General features: G+C 35.8%; 1 protein-coding gene across 1 annotated transcript in view; it reads right to left on the bottom strand.

Moving 5' to 3' along the window:
• Positions 1 to 19,970, bottom strand: part of ERP44 (endoplasmic reticulum protein 44) — a 124,560-nt gene that overhangs the window by 12,057 nt on the left and 92,533 nt on the right. The window contains exons 9-10 of the mRNA XM_069105853.1: positions 10,681 to 10,792; positions 8,432 to 8,573 (exon numbers count right to left, since the gene is read on the bottom strand). Of these exons, the coding sequence (XP_068961954.1) occupies positions 8,432 to 8,573; positions 10,681 to 10,792 (254 nt within the window). The remainder of the gene's footprint in view (positions 1 to 8,431; positions 8,574 to 10,680; positions 10,793 to 19,970) is intronic.

Here is a 19,970-nt window from a genome sequence, read left to right on the forward strand (position 1 = left end):
GAGAAAAAAAGTTCCTAGAAAAAATTTTCATTGGATGTTAAGAAGCACTGGAAAATTTGAAAACCTTTATCCATTCCCATAATTTTCAAATAATAAAACTATTTAATTTGAAAATTTGGTCATATGGAAAGATTATATTTCAAGTTTAGCAAAGAAAAGCTTATTTTATGAGACAGCATTGTAAAGGAAAGTATGCTACCAGGGAATTAAGGAGTCATCCCTTCTGCCAGTGTAGCTTTACTGGGTGATCCTGAACAAGTCACTTTCTCTAACTGGGTCTTAGTTTCTTCTTCTATAAAATATAAGCTTCTGCCAGATGATGACTGGGGTAACCTTCTAATTCCAACATTCTATGGCATGATATTGCCATCTTGTGGCTTTTTTTAGAAATCTTGAGTAAGGTGGTCCATGGTAATATGTCTATAACATGAAATGGGCCCTAGGAAAATTGGCTTTTAGTCCACTGCAGTCTCTCATATGTAAAACAATAACATGAGAGAGAGATACGAGTTCTATAATGGAAAGAGCACTGGGCCCAGAGTCAGGTAACTAAATATGGGCTCTAGTACTTCCATTAAAATACTGGTGTAATCTTGGGTAAATCACCATCAACAATATTAAAAATGAGCATATGCAGAATGGAATTCGAAAAAAAATCATTTTTGAATATGATGGCATGGATTCAATTAAAAGACTAAAAGAAGTAATTTTTAATAAAAATACCAAAACAGAATAATTTTTAAAAACCTCTTTGCTATGGCCATCATGAATGAACACTTTCTCCTACATTATCTGACAGAGCTCAAAAAAATTTCAAGCCTGAATAAAAGAGAACATGCTGTGTCTTTTCAACACAGAAAAGACCACAGGGGGAGAGGAAGCAGCTAACACCACCATGGCAAAAGTGGCTTGAGAAAACTACTAAAGACCTGTAGAAAGATATTGAAATATTCAATATCGAGTTAGATGCACAGTAGAAAACCTGAATATCATGTAATTGATTAAAAACAATAAAAAAGAAACATGCATAATGGAATCCATTTAACAAAAGTATAACAGAAATTCTTGATGCCCTTAGTCAGCAATTAAAAGCAAAAGCCAAACGGTTAACACAATACAATGAGTCAAAGAAGTATAAGGAACAAAATAAACAATCAACATCAATCAAAGTTTACTAAAGGGGCCTGAGAAGCAAAGAAATTAAAGGAGATTCCCTAAAGGAGGAAAAATGTGGAAAATTTCTGGTTATTTATATGGCTACAATTAGTCTAACACAATGAAAAAATAAGTTGGATCACACATGAAACAGAAAGCTTGAATACCATTAATACAATAAACAATATTGCTACTGACCCAGGAATTTGTGTTAAAGACAAATTCCTGGGTCAGTAGCAAAGTTGTGACCTCAGAAAAAGAAGAACCTACAGGGGAGTGGGTGAAAAGGAAGAGAAAAAGATTAAAAAGGAGGGGAAAGATACTTTGGAGGTGGGAGGGGGTTCCACTAAGGAATATACCTATGTGAAGGGAAATTAAGACTTTAACCTAGATAATACCTAGGGGTTGGTTTTGGAATCCGAAAAAGTCTATCTGCCTTGGAAGGGAATTGGAACTGCTGGGGAGGGGGGGGGGAGACATGAACCCAAGGAAGAGATTTCTATGCAAATGTAAACAAAGTAAAAAAGGTCAAGGAGAGGGTACAAATAAGTGGAGGTAGGTGCCTGAAGATAAGGCAAAGTCCTTTCAGTCACTTTCACTGTCATTATTTGAAGAGTGAGGCACAATAGCAAAAGGGAATACACAAGGTAAGCCCTACAGGGCAAAGACAGAAATCACCTAGAGGGCAGAGCCTAGAATGAGTACCTTGGGAGCTTTGATTATATGAAGAATATAGAGAAAGGAGAAAGACCGGGTAATTATGGGGGCCAAGAGTTAGACAATGAGGGACTAGAGTGAACAGAGAGAGAAAATGGATAATGAAGAGAGTGAAAGCAATGCTTTTTCAAAAGGGGCACAAAAAATGAAATTTAAAAAAAAACAACTAATAAACAGGACTAGCCAAAGGGTAGGAGAAGGAGAAATCTACCTGACTCAGAAGAAAAATGAAGGGATATAAAGATATAGAAATATGGGTAGTGGAAGACACTGTGGATAGAGTGCCAGGCCTAGAGTCAGGAAGACTCACCTTCCTGAATCTGGCCTCAGACACTTATTAGCTTTGTGACCCTGGGAAAGTCACTTGAAATTCTATTTTTCTCAGTTCCTTCATGTATAAAATAAGCTGGAGAAGGAAATGGCAAACCACTCCAGCATCTTGACAAGAAAACACTAAATGAGATCACAAAGAGTCAGACGTCACTAAAAATGACTCAACAATAACAAAATAAACATATATTCAAATAAAAGCTGGAGATGGGAACTAATAAAGAAAACTCTTAAAGGGAAGGAGTAAGAATTGAAAAAAGAGAATCAAGTATAAGAAAAGAACCAGTGGGAACAGGGCTACTTTAAGATTAAAGCAAAGTAATTGAAGGACCATAATAACTGTGTTTATAGCAAAAGGGGGGGGGGGAACTATAATTTGGAAAAAAAAAAACAATTTTAGAGACAGATGGAAGAAAACATAAACCTAACTCTTACAACACTAAATTGAACAAATTAAACAATAAGATGAAAAGGAGTGACAAGATTAGACAAGAAAACAAAACCTACAATCTGTTGCTTAGAAAGAAACACATTTAAAAAACAAAGGCATACACAAACTAAAACTGGAAGAAGAGAAAAAAAAATTTACTATGCACTAAGTGAATGAAAATAAGCCAAAACTGTCCTCATACTATCAGAGAAAGCAAAACCAAATATTCAAAAACTAAAAAGGGACAAAGAAATTATATTATGCTGAAAGGAACCATTGAAAATAAACCAATAAGGGGCGGCCAGGTGGCTCAGCGAGTAAGAGCACCGGCTCCCGTGTTGGGATGACCTGGAGATCGAATCCCAGGCTCAGACACTCAGCACCACACTCAGAAATAACTGGCTGTGTAACCTTGAGCAAGTTACTTAACCCAGATTGCTTAAAAAAAAAAGAAAAGAAAAGAAACCAATAACAGTAATAAACTTAGATGCTCCAATGCCTTAGCTTCCTCATCTGAGCCTCAAGAAGACATAGACAGTATTACAATAATTACAGGAGACTCTGATATCCCTCTTTTAGTGCTGGGTAAATCTAACAGAAAGATGAAAAAAAAGGGAAAATATGAAACTGAACAAATTTCAGGAGAATCTAGAGTTAAAGGACTTGCAGCCTCTTCTAAATGAGACAGCAAAAGAACATACATATTTCTCTGCACCACATGGAACTTTTACAAAAATTGACTATGTACCAGGGAACAGAGATTTTTGCAAGCAAATGTAACAACGCAGAAATGATCAATACATTCTTTACAGATCATAATGCATCAAGAATAGAAATTGATTCAGAGATCATGAACATGATACACAGACTCAAATGGAGACCTAACAATGTAATCTTAAATAATGAGCAGGCTAAAGAACAAAATAAAGAAATATTTAATAACTATGGAAAAAATTATAATGATGAAACATACCACAATTTCTGGGGTGTAGCTAAAGCAGCCCTCAGGGATAAAATCATATCCTCATAATTGTACATTAACAAAATAGAAAAAGAAAAGATTAATGAACTGAATATGCATATAAAAGTAGAGATTCAAAAGCCTAAAATAAGTACAAGAGAGAAGATATTAAAAATTTGAAGAGTTAACAGGTAAACTGGAAACAACCCCCCCCCATAGAAATGATAAAACTAAAAGCTGTTTTTTTTTGGGGGGGGAGGGCAACTGGGGTTGAGTGACTTGCCCAAGGTCACACAGCTAGTGGTTTTTTTGTGTTAAGTGTCTGAGGTTGCATTTGAACTCAGGTCCTCCTGACTCCAGGGCCAGTGCTCTATTCACTGTGCCACCTAGCCACCCCCAAAGTACTCTTAAAGCATTAAAAAAAAACCAACCTAAATAGGTGGAAGAATATTCAGTGCTCATGGCTAGGCCATTCCAATATAATAAAAATGACAATACTACCAAAATTAATTTATATATATATATATTTTGCTTTTTGGAGGGGGAAAGCAGGACAATTGGGGTCAAGTGACTTGCCCAAGGTCACATGGCTAGTAAGCGTTAAGTGTCTGAGGCTGGATTTGAACTCAGGTCCTCCTGACTCCAGGGCCGGGTGCTCTATTCACTGTACCACCTAGCTGCCCCCTAATTTACACTTTTAAGGCTACACAGGGTTGCAGGCTGGACCTGCCTGAAACTGTCACAATGTCCACCGTTGTAGAAAAGATAGGAGTGAGTATACTCCTTCATGTTCTGGTACCACAATAAGACTAGTTTATTCAGAACAAATCAGAATACCCTTTCTCCATCTGCTGCAAATGCTTTACTGCAGATAGCACTGACAACAAATGGGCAAACCATGAGCATGGATGAAGTGGATGAAAGATATAAACATATACATTATGTGCCAATACTACATCATAAAAAAAAGCAAACTGTACCAGTTACAGGCTAGATCCTAATGTTGATTTCTGTCAACAGTACTCTCAGTTCCAAGTCACATATCATACTGCTGACCAGCATAAGACAATCATTAAGAAAGAATATCATCCCTAAGCCTAGATCAAATCAAATAAAAGATGAAATTGAGGAGCTACTAAAATCTAAAGAGGGAAAACTTGAAGACCTTAAAGACATTGAAAATGTTCACTTAATGAAAATTCTAGAAATTACACCTAATAATGAAAAAGATGACAAAAAACCCCACTAAAGTCTCAAATTGTTTTGAAAGGGAAATGGCTATACTTAAATTCAAAAAGCTTTTTCTCAGTGGAAAGCATGAATCCAGCTATTAGACCAATTTATACTAAAACAATAATTCAAAAAAGTTAGCATTTATTATAATCAGCAAGCATTCTCCTACAGAATTTGACACAAAGCATAAAAATATTTCAGGACCTGCACACAGCAACAGATGTAGCAGTTGCTGCCACAGTAAAAACCACAGAAGGGAAAGATGGAGCTAACAAACTATAGATCTAAGGACAGGCATCAAATACCATGGTAGAAAAAGCAATCTGAGAAAATTACTGAAGATCTACAGAAAGACAATGGAAGATTCCATCAACAGCTAGCTGATAGTCACAAAAAACCTAAACTCCATGTGGCCAAACTCAAAGCAACATGAGGAAAGTAAACTGGAATACATTAGTTTATCAGAAATTCTAGATTTCTTTAATCAGTCATTGAAAGTCAAAGTCAAAAGGTTGGGGCAATGTAAGCAAAGCAGCATAAAGAATAAAATAAACATTTCAACATTAATCAAAAACTTTACCCCAGAGGTTTGAAAAGCAACGAAATGAAAGGCAACACAGACCTCCCCCCCACTCTCCCCCACCCTCCCCCACCCCCCCTGCTTAAGAAGGAGGATGTGGAAAATTATTTCTGGTCATCTATATAATTGAAGAACCCAATGCAATAAAAATGCAAGTTGACTCAAGAAAGAGAAAGCTTGCACAATATTACTACAATGGATGTAAAACAGTTATATTAAGGGAGGAACCTCCCTTGAAGAAACAATAATCTCATGGCAAAATTGGAAATCATCCAGATCTATAAGTTTTGGCTCAAATACTTTGCAATGGTGTCTGAATGACTAGTAAGATCTCTTTACCAACTTCCTTTCAGATGTAAGCCCAATCCCATTTTTCTTAACAGAAGGAATTATAAATTATTACCTATTACAAAAATCATGTTACCTATTACCACAGGATAAAAATACCAGTAATCTGTTAAAATATAGGTGATTTGTGTGTTTATGCACTTTATACAAAGCATTTAGTTTATAGCTTGAGAAAATAATCTATAGGTACCCACAACAAAATAATGCTTTGTCTAAGGCACAAAAAAAGTGTGCCAAGTAGTCTCAGGGGTGGAAATAGCAACTTATTGACTTGGTAATTAATGAATAAGCCGTGACAAAGTCCCACAACATATGGAACATAACCCAACACAGTAAAAGGAAAGGTTATTAAAGACACACCTCCTACTAGCGTCTTTAAAATGTAATTATTGCCTGTGAAATTAAGATCAAAGAGTAGAATTAAAAGGTCCTAATGCCTTGAACTCAAACATATGTCAACAATGAGTCATGGGGATTTGTTTGTGGAAAGGGAGGGACTTATGACAGCAATTCAGAACTGGGTCATTACAACTAGAAATTATAAAAGGAGCCCATTATTCATAATGAGCCCAGGCTTAGTGATCAATATACATTATTCAATGAAGCAGTAAAAAAATCACACAACAGGTCAGTGTAGGCTATAAAAAGTTAGTACCTACTGAGTACTTAGTAAAGACAAGACCAAGGGACTAGAATTAGACATTAAAAGCTTTCTTTCTTTCTTGGACTGACAAATGACAAGTCCTTAAACTACCCACAGAGACCAAAATATTCTTGAGAACTTAAACAATAAACTGTGCTAGAACATGACCATGACTACAATCCAAACTGCCACCCAAAAAGAAATGAAAGAATTATATTAACTAATTCAGAGTGAAGTACGCAAAAACAGAAGAATAATATGTATTATACCAATATTTTTAAAATGAACAATTTTGAGGAATTTTATAAACTGAAGATGAATGAATAAAATGGGTAGAACCGGGAGAACAATTTACATAATGGTAACACTGTAAAAACAACTTGGAAAACTCAAAATCATGATCAATATAATGACCATTCATGATTCCAGAGGACCAATGACGAAAGATGTTATCATTACAGAGATACATAATCAAATACATACATATTTATGACACAGAAAAAGATATTCATAGGCAGTCCTTAGAATTTCTGGATTTCAGTTATGAATATATGATATAAATATTCACTCCCCCAAGCATTATAATATTATTATAATCTAAAATTTTTACATTCAATATAGTAAATCTTAAAATGTCATCCTTTAAAGCAGAAGCTAGTGCACCTTTCCACTTTTTCTTCACTCAATCTGCAAATCTATATCCAACTGCCACGTCTGACAACTTTGGGGTGTTAAAAATCTCCCTTTAGGGGAGATTTTCCCTTGTTACTTGTCTTATCAAAGGAAGGCTCATCACCCATTATTCCTGCTACCAAGAATCAAATCAGCTTCCTAAGGTAAGCATTTATTCTTTGTTTTTTTTGCTGCAGGAGTAACAACCCTGCCCTTCCTGCTCACTTCTTCCTTGAGGCTCAATCTACATCAAAACTTCCAAGAAGGAAGAAGATACAGTATGACAAAGCCTAAAGTAACTTCACAGTAGCAAAGTGAATGAATTTTTCCTACTGTAACAAAAAGTCAGTATAAAAGCTATTTTGTAGTGTTACCCAAACACTAGAAGGTTTTTTTTTTATAAGTTTTGTCTTTATTACTGATGTTATTTGCAGATTTTCTCATTTATTTTTCTATATAACTATTCCTATAAATGGCAAATTTCCTGTAAAATACACATGAAATGTGAACACTTTATATACTTCCTGAACCAAATGATTTTCCAACTGGTGAAAAGTTAAGGCAATTGTGAAGATCATAAGATTTAGAACTGGAAATGACCTTAGAACTGATTCAGATCAATTCACTTAACCCATTTCATATATGAAGAAACTAAGGTTCTGGGAGGTTAAAAGATTTGCACAAGGTCAAATGGACAGAGTTTTAACTTCAAATCTGCTACTTTATCAATAATAGTAACAGCTGGCATTCACATAGTGCTTTAAGGTTTGCCAAGAGCTTTACAATGAAACTTACCTTGGAACATAAACCTGCACTTTAATTTTCTTTACAAGTTACCAAGCTTTAGGATGATGAGATAAATCAGATTGCATTTTACTTAAACGACTTCTTTTACAAAAGAAAAATAATAATAGAATTGGAATTGGTAAAGAAAACTAAGAGTCCAATGAGAACCATAATTGTCCCAAAAACATCCCTGGCCAGTGATTTACTTCTTGGTTTCTGTTCAAAGATTCCCAGAGACAAGGAGCGCATTTCACTTTTAGACAGTTTTAATCATCAAGAAATTTTTTCTTTAAATCCAATTAAAATCTGCTTCGCTGCACAGATTTAACTTCCTTAGATTGTATCTTGTTTTGCCTTCTAAAGACAAGCAAAATAAGTTTATTTCATCCTTCCATGGGACAACCCTTCAAAGATCTGAATGAACCTGTTCTTACCCCTTCCTCAAAGTTTCTCACTCTTAATTTGCGCCAAACATTTCTCTATCATTAAAAAGGATTATTTGAAAAAACACATAAACATCTCAAGTTAATTTTTTCTTTCTGTGAATAGTGGGAAAAGCCTAAAACAGATACTTACGACAAATCCTTGAAGTCTGGAAAGACGTACATGTGCCTAAAGCTGTCAATGGCTATTACGGGGCAATCTGCTGGCGTTTTCTGTATGTGGAGAAGGGGGTGCCTAAATTTATCACAATCGGCGTGTAAAAAGTTTATGGTACCTTAAAAAGAAATAGTATTTGGAGAAGATTAGAGTTATTTGATTTCATATTCCTAAAATGTTAACAATAACATGCTAGTTCAAATATAAGTCACTTGTCTAGAATGAGAGTTCTTTGAAAGAAGAAAACTGAGATATACTATGGAAAACAATTACACAAGAGTGAAAATTGGGTTCTAAGAGAGAGGGGACTGTGAGGGGACCAGAGGGTTGGTCAGGAGCTGCCCCATAATCTTACAAGAGAAACGGCAAACAGCACTCTCAACAATTTCACAGGCCCATTTGAAAGGTTGAGGGAAAAGTTACTGAAGTTCGTGGGTATGAGATGCTCTCATCAAGGATATGAAGTGAAACATGATATAATAGGCTATATTCAATTTTTGTATAAGTCACATTTGGGGGAAACCGTGTAGTGTAATGGATAGAACATTGGACTCTGGATTAGGAAGACTTGATTTTGAATCCTACCTCAAATACTTACTAGCTATGGAACCCTGGGCAAATCAGTTAACCACTGACTATTTCAATTTCTTCATTATTAAAACAGGAATAGTAATGTCACCTACCTACCAGAGTTGTGAGGATAAAATGAGATAATATATGTAAAATGTTTTGCAAACTTTCAAACATTAAATAAAAGTTGGCTGTTGTTATATATTTGGACCAACGTGATTTGAAAAAAACTTAAATTGAAATATATAAAATCAATATACTTAAGTTATTTAAAGTAATCTAGGAATTATAAAAACTAAAAATTGTAACTGTTTTCCAATGCACCACTTGAAGCAGTAAATATTTTACTTAGAGATTTTTAAGAGTGAAATTTATATTTTATCAAAATTATATCATGCCTTAAAGAGATTATAATTTGAAGATTACAGTTTATGTCCAATTTTCTGACAATCTACTCTGTAGATTACCTAACTGTCCTAAGGACAGAGTCCCAATGTCATAGACCAGCCAATGATACCATGACCAACTTTCTCTTATCTACATGGGGATCATCATCCAATCAGAAATTTTCTCTATTCTATTCCACTTGATAGTCAATTCAACTCAACTTATTAGGCAACTACTATGCATATAGCACTGTGTCATGTTCTTGTAAACTAACTACAGATTTCCTGATACACTGAGAGACCCACAGCAACTTGACAACCTCTTTTTGTCTAAAAATATATTCTACTTGCTGACCAGACATTTTTAGCTACATGATTAGGGAACTTCAGTAAAAAATAAGGTAATAAAAAGGGGTCATTTGAGAGCTAGAGGAAAGTGTCTAAATTTATCACTTTCCCTCCTAAATTTCCTGCTTCTCTCAGCTATGACACACTAATGACTGGAAGCTAAAGTCAAAGTAATCTGTGTAATGGATAGATCTAACCATGATGGCACTCTCCTGCTTAATATTCTTCAGTGGGTCTAAGACCCCTTACCTATTATATAAATACAAACTTGTTAGCCTGGCATTTAGAGCCCTACACAATCTCCAAATAACCTTACCAGCCTTCTTTCAGTAGGAGGGAATAACACTTATCCCTTCACATATTCTCTGCACCATCCAAACTAGACTATACAACATTCTGAATCTCCTTTGGTGAAGGATCTAAAATCTAACATCATGGCTGGAACTGAATCCCACCCCTAACTTGTAACACTCTTCCTCTCCTTTGGAGCCCAAATCAAGTTTCACCTTTTTCATAATTCCCCCCGCCACAATTGATCCTTCTCTTCTTTGACTTTCTCAAACCATTTCCATTTCAGCCCTCTTTTTCACTTCATTTTATAACCTGTATAACAGTTACTTGTGTACATCTTCTCCCTTAAAGGAAAAGGCTATTTTGTTCTCATCTTTGTATGCCCAGTACATAATACAGAACCTTTCACATAACAGATACTTAAATAAAAGTTTGTTGAACTGAATTGTTGAGAGAATCATTGCTTTCTGTTTCCTCTGTTAATATCCCCCTCTTCCTTCATTCTAAATTATGCCTTGGCTATACTCTAAAATTATTCACTAGATTTTCACATGTAGGCACCATACCAAACGTTTTTAAGCATCTGTGAAAAGAATAGCAAAGATAAAAGAGTAACCTTAGTAAATCTACCTTTTTCACTTATTAATTGCCGGGCTACTTCGTTTTGGAATACATCTAAACTCGCTGTATCCTCTTTCATGTGGAAAAGTATGAGAAAAGGCAGTCCTTCTTCTGTCAATTCCTGTACAGAGAAAGTATTAGATGAGAATTGTTATAACTTTTCATTTAGTTCTAGTGATATTCTAGAAATATAGCAGAATATAACTATTTAAAGAAAGAAACCCAACAAAAATAGCACGCAATAAAAAAAATCCCATGGGAAAAATCTAAATATAAATATTGATAGCAATGCCCTTAAAGCAAGAATGGCCTAAGTATAAGCAAAGCAAGTCTGTTTCATCTCTGACTTCTAAGAATTATAACAATGACAGACTGAGTCAGAATCACTGTCCTCTTAGCCCAACATTCTTCTTAGATAGCACCAAGAGATATTCTGTAAGGTATGTCGTTGTCTTAGATAGCGACAACAAAAGGTTAGGGACTTACCCCCTAAACATTCTTAACTTCATTATCTGCAAATTATTTTTTAATCTATTTTCACCCAAGTTACTTCTTCCTCTAGTCTTATATTTTGATATTTGTTGAACATGAATCAAGATGGCAAGAGCATTACGGTTAGAGGACTTAAATTTTGCCAAGGATTAGTTGAGTAATTTTGGACATATTATTCAACTTTTCTGGGCTGTTTCCCTATCTCTAAGGTGAAAAGTATTAGATTAAAAGATCTTGGATGTCCTTTCCAGGAAAAAAAGTATGATTCTATGTTTCTCCTGTCCATATCCTTCATACTTCTTTAGATTGCAATCATATCTCTCTTGCCAGTTTTCATCTTTCATTGATTTTTAAAATGACTTAGTAATCTTGAAAGACCAGTCAGCATTAGAAGGTTTTATTTTGTGTTTTGGTGTCTGGAGATAGTTATGAATTCCATTTAAAAGGAGGCGTGTGTATTACTGGGGGAAAAAATTGCTTATTTCAAACAGCTGCACCTTAAGTACCTCTATGTACCCATCAATACAGAGGTTATAAAGCAGTATAAAATATGGTTCTTGTCTTTGAGTTTATAATCTAGTTAGGGTTGCTTGTCCTTAAGTTTATAATCTAGTTAGGGATGCAATACTAATTAATAAAAAAATAAATAAAACTAAGTTATAAGTTACATTGTAACTGAGTATTAATACACTGCAGTTCAGGACAAAGTGAGATCAGTATGTTCTAGAGTATTTAGCCAAGGTCTTGTTACAGCAGAAAGTAAGCTGAGCTGGGACTTAAAAGAGGAGTGTGACATAGACAAGGAAGGAGAAGGAGAAGGGAGGAAGGTTTTCCAGTGGATGGGAATAAAAACAGCAAGCAGAAAGGCAGGCGTATAGAGAGCAGTTTAGAGATAGTCTTAACTACACAATCCACAATTCTTTCCATAATTTTTGAGAGTTGTCTAAAGCAAAGCATAGTTAAATGACTTATTTGGGGTTACACAGCTAATAAATGTCAGAGGTGGGATCTGAACCCATATTTTCCTGACTCCAAATTCAGCACACTTTTATCCACTTCCCTTTCCCCTCCCTGCTCCAATTTAAATAACTTGTTTAAAGAGAACAGCTCGATCTACCATCATACTTTGGCAAATGAAAACTTTAATGGAAATAGAAAACATTTCACAGTACTAGGACTCTACTTCTTCAGGTTACTGATGCTCATGGCAACGAAGAATAACAAAACAACAGTATGAACAATGGAGGAACAAAGGAGGTATAGAAGGTGTATGAGGGAATACCTTACTTGCTTTTTCATGCAGACCTTATATTGTGGTGGTTTTTTATATTGATTTTTACTCTTTCTATACCCTGACATTGGGTAGAATAGGAAAGAACCGACTTGTGAAAATTCTTTAGCATAGAAAAACTTTAGAAAGCAAAGAGATATAAAAAAGCTTTATAAAATGTATCATTTAGCCATAAAGAAAGATTAATAGGTTTAAAATATTTTGCATGAACAAAATTAATGCAGTCAGAATAAGAAAAGAAACTGCTGAATGAAAAAACTATCTTCACAATAAATACCTATGAAAAAATGTTTGACATAATAAAGACAAATTACCCTAAAAAACAAGTGGTGAAAAAACATGAACTTTTCAAAAGAAATAGAAATTATGATTTATACGTATATATGAAAATATAGAAATGATGTTAAAGAATATACCAAATCACTAAGAGATATACAAATTAAAATAACTCCAGAGTTTCATCTCATACCCAGGCAAAGGTGACAAACGTTGACACTGACAAATATTGATAGGATTTTGGGGAGATGAGTGCATTCATGCATTGCTGGTAGAGCTATGAATATGTCCAACCATTCTGGAAAATAATTTGGAACTACATTCTAAAAGTTGCTAAACTATAAACACACCTTGATCCAGTTACAAATACTAAGTATGTACCTGCTGCTGGAGGAGTGGAAGCCAAAGACAGAAGGAAATGTCTAACAGATATGAAAGTACTTACAGAATCACTTTTGATAATAACAAAGAACTAAAAGTAAACTGAATACCCATTGGTTGGAGGAAGAGCTGAACAAACTGTGGAGGATGAATGCAAGAATATTACCCCACTGCTTTAAGAACAAGGAATATGAAAAATTTAGAAAAACTGAGGTCATATTTACTGAAGGAGAGGGAAATAAGCAGAATCAGGAGCCCATACACAATATCCTCAATAACAAAACAGAAAACATTTGGAGTCATGAGAACACTGATCAACGCAGCCACAAATCTTGACTTCGGAAGAATAATGTAGGAAAAAAACTTCCTTCCCTCTTGTCAGAGGCAGTAGCATACACATGCAGAATAACTACACATTCTCAGACAGTTATGATGACTCTGTTTTGCCCAATTTTATTTCTTTCTTACAAGGAGAGGTTATAGAGAAGTTCCCAAAGAGTGACTAAAGAGCATTAGTACAACTTTTCTCCTTTTATCTTTCTTTTGAAGAAAGATTCTTGCCAGGAAAGAACTGTGGTTCAAATTTTTGTCAATTGAATTCCATATTTAGGAGTTCTAAGACATTTTGAAAAATGCCATTGCATTTTACAAAAATCATAGCAGATTCAATATAACTTGAAATGTTTGTGACACAGTAATAGCAACATTGTGCGATGATCAACTTTGATAGACTCGGCTCTTCTCAGCAATACAATGAACTAAGATAATTCCAAAAGTCATGATGCAAAATGCTGTCCCCATCTAGAGAAAGACCTGTGGAGTTTGGATGCAGATCAAACCATGCTCTCTTCCCCTTGTTGTTCTCTTTCTTTTGGTTTTTCCTTTTGTTCTGATTCTTCTTTCACAACATGACTAAAGTGAAAAAATGTTTAGTAAGATTATACATGTATAACCTATACTAGAGTGCTTGCTGACTTGCGGAGGAAGGAGGGAGAAAAAAAAAGTTAGAACTCAAAATCTTATAGAAGTAAAAGCTGAAAACTATCTTTACATGCAATTGGAAAAAATAAAATACTATTAAATGGGAAAAAATGTTTGTGATAGTTAATCTTACATCTTTAGAAATATTAACCATAATACATGGGAATTCTTTTTTGTAACACTAGCTTATATAAGCAATAGCTATTATGAGTGATTTGTTTAATTCTGGCAATGAATATTATCTGAACATTGGCAACACCGATATCCTAAAATGAAAACTGCTTAGCAAAGTGCCATCTGGAATTGCCTGGGTTTCTGAGTATCTTCTTATTCAAACAGGACCAAGGAATAGTACAAAGAAATAGAGAAATTCAAACCAAAACTTTAAAGCAAAATAATGAGACAGTTACAGTGGGAAAAGTATGCTGAAAATGCTCCGTGTCAACAGAACAAAAATTAAATAACATCATTTTCACATGTTGAAATGCAAATTAAGGATTTAAGATTCTACTTAATAGTTTCTGATTCATGCTGAAAATGCTGAAGTTAAGTGCTGTTAATAGTATACTGTACAAAAAGTCCAGAATACTTGCTCTTCCCTTAAAGGGACCTCATTATCCACTTTTTTACATTCTCTACAAAATTGGAAATACAGTAGATACTTAATAAATACTGATGATTATAATTTCACTTGTACAGAAATTCTGATAAGCACTGTGCCTCTGAGATACTAAGTATATATACAGGATAGTCATTCAACTCTGTCCAACAGCACTTAAAATAAACTCTAAAGATTTTTTTTTAATTCTTAATCATACTTTTATAATTTTATCTCTGATATGTAGGATCTATTACGGAGAGCAGCTGCTAGAAATAAATCCAAAATCAAGAGTAAGCATCTCAAAAATTTTGGGATACATCAAACACATCCAAACCTCCCTAACCTCCCACTTCTCTCACATTATTACATGTTCTTCTTCCCTTATAGAAGCAATATAGATAGAAAAATAATGGTAAAGCACTATCTTGACCATTTTACAGACACGGATACTGAGGCATGGTGATGATAGTGACTTACCATCATTTATTCTGCTAATAGCTTATGTGATCTTAAGCAGAGTTGAGAGTAGACTCAGATTTTTTAAGTCTTAGCAAGTGCTCTTACTTATATATTAGGAAGAAAAGTATTCAGGAAATTTCACCTTTATACAGGTGAAAGAACATTGATTGAAGTCAGTGGACTGGGAAAAGATTCTACCTCTGATGTTTATGGGTGTGACCCTCAACAAATCTTTTAATTTCACATGGACCAAACCATAGCTGATGGAACTGAATAAGACAATGGTTGCTAAATGTTTATAAATTAGCTTTTGATATAATCATAATAAAACTAAAGCATTTAGATAAAGAATCACAGAATCTTAAGACATCTAGTCTAATCCATCTCTGAGAAGTGATAATCCAGCTTTTGCTTGTTTGTTGGGGTTGCGGGGAAGACTAAATGATAAACAAGCCAGGCCTCTGAAATGCTCCATTATAAACAATTATGGGAACTTCAGCAAGAACCTTCACTTCACTGCTGATCAAGAACTTTTTCATTAAACTTTAAATGACCTCCCCATAGCTCCAAGTTGGAAATAGGTGCCAAATTTCTTTTCTCTTCATATTCTCAATCTATCCATTCACATACTTCATTAAGAATATCAAGGCCATGTCTCAAAAAAAGCCTCTCAATCTATTTTCTGGTCCTTCATTCCCATTTAAGAATCTTTTCAGACCAATGTCTCTTCCTATGCCCCTTGCAAAGACCTTCATCATAACTTTATACATCATCCTTTCTCATTCATCTTCAATATTTCTCTTTTAATGACTACTTTCCTGTCTGACTAGTGAACTGTAAATCCAACAGCATCTCAGTAGAACTCAAGATCCATGAGAGCAAGAACTACTTCACTTCCTTCTCTGTATCTCCAGCACCCAGGGTAGAGCCTTGCATATCCTGTGCCAAAGCTATTACCTCACTCATGCGGGAATCATAGCATTACAAATCATGCTTTCTCATCTGGAAGGATACTTTCCATTCTCTCATAATGGGAATCTTTCTTTTATATTACTTTTTTCCCCCAGCAGCAAAACTGTCTTCTCTCTCTCCCACCCAATTTCCCCCAACTGAGAAAGAAAAACAAAACCTCGGTTACCAACATGTATACTTAAACAATTTCTACATTAGCCAGGTCAGTTCAAAAAATATGCCTCACTCTGCACTGAGTCCCTCACCTCTATCAGATTTTGGGCAGCATGTTTTCATTATGAGTCTTCTTGAATCACAGCCATTATACTAATCAGAATTAAGACTTTCTAAATTTGTTTTTGTAATATCGTCAATATACAAGTTGTTTTTCTTTGTTCTGCCCACTTCGCTTGGTATCAGTCCATACAAGTCTTCCCAGGTTTCTTTGGAAATATTCCCATCATCATTTCTTACAGCAAAATACTATTCCATCATACTTATATACCATAACTTGGTTAGCCATTCCCCAATTGCAACCACAAAAACAAAACAAACAAAAAAACCTTTAGGCCTTTAATTTTTTTTTGTACATCTTTAGTTAGAATTTATTTTACTTAGACTAGTCCTTTCCATGATCTATCTTCCATCTTACTTTCCCTTTTCCCCTTTCCCTCCTATTTCCCTGTTAAGTGAAATATATTTTCAGTACCCAACTTTGTGCATTCTTTCTCCCTCTGACCATTCCAGATGAGTTCAACTGTCACCCACTCTCCTCCATCCTTTCCTCCTTGTTATTATAAATTTCTACTTGCATTTACCAATCATGTGAGATAATTTTCCCTTATCCTTCTCTTCCTCCCTTGACCCCAGTACTTCTCCCTCTACATTCTTTTTTTTAAGATCATCAAAATATAAGAGAACCACTCCCAGGCCTTCTTTCTAAGTAGACTCCCTCTAAGATCCTTGATAATTACAGGGTCCAGAGAGGAGACGCATATCATCTCTGCATATTAGAATGTACATAGTATAGCCTTGCTTAAATTTTTATGATCATGCCTTCACATTTACCTTTTTATGGTTCTCTTAACTCCTGTTTTTGCTCTTCAAAAGTTCTACCCAGCTCTGGTCTTTTTGTCAGGAATGCTTGTAAGTCCTGCATTTCATTAAAGATCCATTTTCCCCTGTAGGATTATATTCAGTTTTAATAGGTAAATTATTCTTGGCTGTAATCCTATAATGACTGCTTTCTGGAATATCATATTCCAAGCACTCTCTGCTTCTTTATATTGGAGGCTGCTACATTTTCTGTAATCCTAACTGTGGCTCCTCACGGCCTGAATTCCTTCTTTCTAGCTGCTTGGCAGTAATTTTTCTCTGTCCTAGAAACTTTTGGTTTTGACTTATATATGTTCCTGGAAGTTTTTACTTTGGGGTTTCTTTCAGGAGATGACTAGTGGATTCTTGTTATTTGAGTTCTAAGAGATCTAGGAAGTTTTCTTTTTTGATTCTTGAAATATGATGTCTAGTCTCTTTTTGTTTCTGTTGTGTTTTGTTGCTTTCTTTTGGTCATGGCTTTCAGGTAATCTAATGATTTTTAAATTATCTCCTCTGGATCTGTTTTCCAGGTCAGTTGTTGCTGCTATGGGATACCTTCAGTTTTCTTTTATTTTTTCAGTTTGTTTACTTTGTTTCACTATTTCTTCTTTTCATATGGAGTCCTTAACTTCTGTCTGGTTCATTCTAGTTTTCAGCACGCTGTTGCTCGGGTGAGCTTTTGTACCCACTGTGACAATTATTAATTCCCTTTCCACTTCTTTCTTCCACTGCTCTTATTTAATTTATAAAAATATTTCAAATCTTAAAAAAGAAAACCAGGCGGCTGGTGGGCGCAGTGAGTAAAGCGCCAGCCCAGAGTCGGGAGGATCCGAGTTTGGTTCCGGCCTCAGACACTTAACACACACACACACACACACACACACACACACACTAACCGTGTGACCTTGGGCAAGTTACTTAACCCCAATTGTCCTCCAAAAAGCAAAAACAAAACAAAACAACAACAAAAAACCAACCTCTTGCTTAATCTCTTTCAGGGAATCTAGTTGAATCTGTGCCCCTTAGAGGCTTTGCTTGTCGATGTTTTGGAGTCATTCTCTTCTGTGTTTGTATCTGAAGTATTTCTGTCACAGAAATAGTTTTTTATGGTAGGATTCTTTTTTTCCTTTTTTTTGGCCCACTTTTCCAGACTACTTCCTGACCTCAGACTTATGATATGGTCAAGTTCAGCACACTTCTCTAAGGAATGTCTGAACTGGTCCTCCTACTGCTTTCTTGGGGACACTGAGGGCTGTATTTGTCATTCCAGGCTTTCAGGAACAGCTCGAGAAGTAATGTACAAACTCATGATGCTACCAAAGTAGTCTGATCCAAAGCAAATTCTGATCTCTCTCTGTCCAGTCTTAAAGTTCCTGATCTGGGTTTGGGCCTGAGCAAAATGCCTGTGGGCTTGCCACCTCTGAAGTTTCAGAAGACACTTCTGGGAGGCAGAACCAAGATGGGAGCATAAAGGCAGGAACTTGGCATGAGCTCCCACTCCAACTACCTCCAGTACCTGTAAAATATGACTGTAAACAAATTTGAGAGCTATAGAACCCACAAAGTGACAGAGAGAAAGAAATTTCCCACTGAAAGTAGCCGGCAGGCCGACAGGAAGGGTCTATCGCACCAAGCTGGGAGGTGAGTGCAGCCCCACATCAGCCATGCAGTCTGAGACCTGGGGTGGCCCTGACCAGCAGACTTCAGGAGAGTGAATCACCAGCAGCTGTGGTGGTTTCCAGACTTCTCAACCCATAAATGCCAAAGACAAAGTAAAAGGTCAGTGGGGAACTCTGTTGGAACTGAGTGACAGAAGAGTAGGGTCAGGCCCCTGTCCCCAGGGCGAGAGGTGGCAGAGGCATGGCAGCTCAGTGTGACTGCCTCCAGATCACAGGGGGGTCAAACGACCATTCAGGGGGTAATCACTCTTGATTTGACCTGCTTGGATCTGGATCACAGTCTTTGATGGTGGTCCTGGGGTGTGTGGCCAGTGTGCCAGAGCTTGGGGTCTCTATAGAGAGGGCACCCATCTAATAGCTCTGGCAGCTGCAAAAACCCCAGCGATTTGGGGAAATAGCTCTCTCCACTCTGGAAGCAGAGTTCTGCTGTGGCAAAGAGCTCAAAAGTAAAGTAACTGGCTAGCAAGATGAGCAAGCAGAGGAAGTGCAGTCAAACCATAGAATCCTTTTTTGGGGACAAAAAGCATAAAAACATGGAACCAGAAGAAGTCAACGAAGTCAAAACTCCTGCATCAAAAGCTTCCAAGAAAAATATGAACTGCTCACAGGCTATGAAGGAATTCAAGAAGGATTTTGAAAATTAAGTAAGAGAAATAGAGGAAAAATTGGGAAGAAAAATGAGAATGATGTAAGAAAATCATGAAAAGCAAGTCAACATCCTGCTAAAGGAGACCCCAAAAAATACTGAAGAAAATAACACCTTAAAAAATAAACTAACTCAAATGGCAAAAGAGGCCCAAAAAGCCAATGAGGAGAAGAATGCCTTTAAAAGTCAAATTGGCCAGATGGAAAAGGAATTTCAAAAACTCACTGAAGAGAATAATTCCTTCAAAATTAGATTGGAGCAAAGGGAAGCTAATGACTTTGTGAGAAATCAAGTTACTATAAAACAGATACAAACAAAGGAAAAAAAAAAGAACAACAAACAGAAAACTGCTTCTGGACTCAAGTCACTGTTAGTCGGTTGAAAGATGTGCTTGTTGAATGTGGCCCAACTGTACACTTCCCTTTTGTCTGGGACTTCCTCTCTTTT

Source organism: Petaurus breviceps, unplaced genomic scaffold (genome assembly GCF_028583685.1).
Source record: "Petaurus breviceps papuanus isolate PSGF00001 unplaced genomic scaffold, PetGlider_PUasm1.0 138, whole genome shotgun sequence".
In the NCBI taxonomy this organism is placed as follows: Eukaryota; Metazoa; Chordata; class Mammalia; order Diprotodontia; family Petauridae; genus Petaurus; species Petaurus breviceps.